This window comes from Pteropus alecto, unplaced genomic scaffold (assembly GCF_000325575.1).
Source record: "Pteropus alecto unplaced genomic scaffold, ASM32557v1 scaffold25, whole genome shotgun sequence".
Classification (NCBI taxonomy): domain Eukaryota; kingdom Metazoa; phylum Chordata; class Mammalia; order Chiroptera; family Pteropodidae; genus Pteropus; species Pteropus alecto.
The window spans coordinates 35,448,741-35,451,728 of record NW_006441955.1 but is presented as its reverse complement, the minus strand read 5'-3'; the positions used below and the strand labels follow the sequence as shown (position 1 = coordinate 35,451,728).

General features: G+C 35.1%; 1 protein-coding gene across 2 annotated transcripts in view; it reads right to left on the bottom strand.

The window, feature by feature from the left end:
• The window catches only part of RPAP2 (RNA polymerase II associated protein 2), a 78,682-nt gene that overhangs the window by 74,712 nt on the left and 982 nt on the right, over window positions 1-2,988 (bottom strand). Inside the window, exon 2 of one of the 2 annotated variants that reach the window (XM_006919409.3) lies at window positions 2,935-2,977. The exons of the other annotated variant lie outside the window; for it this stretch is intronic. Within the exon in view, the coding sequence (XP_006919471.2) occupies window positions 2,935-2,977 (43 nt within the window). The remainder of the gene's footprint in view (window positions 1-2,934; window positions 2,978-2,988) is intronic. 2 annotated transcript variants of the gene reach the window in all.

The following is a 2,988-nucleotide window of genomic DNA, read 5'->3' as shown; positions in this document are numbered from 1 at the left end:
AAATTGGTATAGCCACTATGGAAAACAGTATGGAGGTTTCTCAAAACATTGAAAATGGATATACTTTTTGACCCAGCAATTGCACTTCTGGATATTTATTCAAAGAAAACCAAAACAATAATTCGGAAAGCTCTATGCACTCCAATATTCATGGAAGCACAATTTACAATAGCCGAGATATGGACGCAACCTAAATGCCCAACAACAGACAACTGGATAAAGAAATTATGGTTCATATATACAATGGAATATTACTCAGCTGTTGAAAAACATGAAATCCTACCATTTGCAACGACATGGATGGACCTAGAGATTATTACACCGAGTGAAATAAGTGAGATAGAGAAAGATAAATACCATACGATTTCATTTGTATGCAGAATCTAAGGAACAAAAAGAACAACCTAATCAAAAAACAGACTCACAAATATAGTGGACAATTTGGTGATGGACAGAGGGGAGGGGGATTGGGGTCTGGGAGAATGGAGTGAAGGGTTAAAGAAGTACAAATTAGTAGTTGATAGTTGATCACGGGGATGAGGAGCACAGCAGAGGGAACGCAGTTAGCATTAATATGATGGCTAGGTGGAGGGCCAGGGGAGGCAGGGAGCAACTGGGGGAATCGTTTTATGAACTATATAGATGTCTAACCAATGTACTGTATACTTGAAACTAAAATAAATAAGTAAATTTTTAAAAAGAACAGGGACATAAGACTTCATCCAATAAATTCAACACATATTGTAATGTGTAAAAAAAAAAGTGGAAACACCTGTTCTCCCCCATCATTTCATAAAGGCCATGCTTACATCAAAGAAGTGTAAAACATGAACACAAATGAAAAGGCTGTTCTTTAAAATGACTATATTTAGCTTTATGAAAAATATTTTACTTTTCTCATTTTGCTGCCTACCAGTAAAAGCTATGCCATGTACTAAGGTCAGCACAAAACTTGCATTAGGAATTGCTGATTTAAACATTAACTATTTAAGTCTGCCATAACAGCCATACTGTTCTTAACTAATGGATATCTACAGCTGCTTCCCATGGATAGCCTTGTTTCACAGCTGCCCTATCTGAAATAATGATAGGTAGTGTGGTGTACAGCAGTGGTCCTCACACTTTTTGGTCTCAGCACTCCTTTGTACTCTTAGAATTTTTGCTTATGTACATTATATCTGCCAACATTTACCATATTAGGATTAAAAATGAGAAAATTTTAAAGCATTTAATAATATACCCAGTACACGTTAACATATTTTTAAATGAAAAAGTTAGTGTGAAGTGAAATTGTTTTATAATTTTGTAAAGTTCTTTAATTTCTGGCTTAAAAGTATTCACTAGGATTGAATATAGAAGTATTCTACAGTTGGAATAAATTTACAAAGGACCACTTCCCTCAACAACTTTTTGTTTAATCCTATAGATTTTTAATTGTTTGATCATCTTGGCTGAACTGCTCAAAATCCATTTCAGCTTATTATTTTCCACAAATTGTAGTGCTGAGAATAAAATATAATCTCCTCAGGTTTGTGGTCAGATCAGTGTTGAAGAGAGTTGCAAATTACCATCATTATCAATATTAACTAAACTTTACTCTTCAGTATTTCCTAAAGCCAAGTCAGTATAATCATGTTCCACAGGGAAATAACAGGCATACCTTGTTTTACTGTACTGTACTTTATTGCACTTGAGAGACGTTGCATCTTTTACAAATTGAAGGCAAGGCCCTCTACCAGCAAAAAGATTACAACTCGCTTTATTGCAGTAATCTGGAGCTGAACCTGTCAATATCTCTGAGGTATACCTGTACTCTCCAAAACAGATCTCAAATTTATCCAATTTCTCCATTCTCAGATGATCACCATCCCTAACATCTTAAAATTTTTACACTTAAATTCCACCACTTTATTAAAGTTTTCCCATTTGCACTTAGAAAATCTAAATTTCTCACCATAGCCTACCAGGTACTGTATGAATGGAATCCTGTCTTTCTAACCTTTTCCAATGCTCCTTTCTTCCCCTGCTCAGAATGCTGCACATCACCCTTGGTATCTCTCCTTTCTTCAAATGACCAAGACTTTCCTTTTCACACATACTGCCCCCTCTGGCTACAGGTCTCTCCCTACTACTTTGGTTAATGCCTACTTAGCCCTCAGGCCATGGCTTAATACTTTCAGAGAAGCCTTTCCCTGCAAACCCACCACCCGCCCTGCCAATCTCCAGCTAAATTGGCCTCCTGTTATTCGTTCTTCCTTCTTTATAGCATTTATCACAATATGTAATTATGTATTTATTTATAATTATTTAATTGGTATTTCTCTGTTTCACTAGACAAGAATTGTGACTATTCTGTTCAAAACCATATTCTCAGGGCCTAACATAGGACTGGCATATCTTATACCAGTAAATAATTTTTGAAAGAATTAAGGCCAAAGCCAATATTTCATAAAATGATATATCTTAGATATTGTATTTTTCAATCATATTACTCCTAGTCTAGAAAACTTGTGACAGAAGATAAATCTTGACTTTTTAAGAGAAGCCAAGAGACAGTACAAGACAACTTTTTGTTGAAAATATGGACATGATGTAAGCACAGAACAGAAAAGGTTTCTTGGAGTCTCTGGCATATTAAAATGAAAAAAGGAAAGTATCCAAAGAGGTGGAAAAAGAGTACCTGGTTAGGAATGTTTATTCACATAGACACTTTCTACAGATACTCATACGTTCACCAGCAAACTAAATGCATCTAATTTGGTTCTCTTAAAGTATGGAGTAGGGGGATGTAACAGTCTACATGAGAATTTACAGTGCTTCCCAGATCTTTCTCTTTTAATGATTTTTTCTAATGGGAGCACACATTGTTTCTAAAATTGGTTCAATTAATATGAGATAAACAGCTAAGTAAATGCAGTTGTCAAGTTCTCATACCTTTTAGAAGTATCTTGTTGCGAGGCATTTGTCTGTTTAGTACCTAAAATTTAA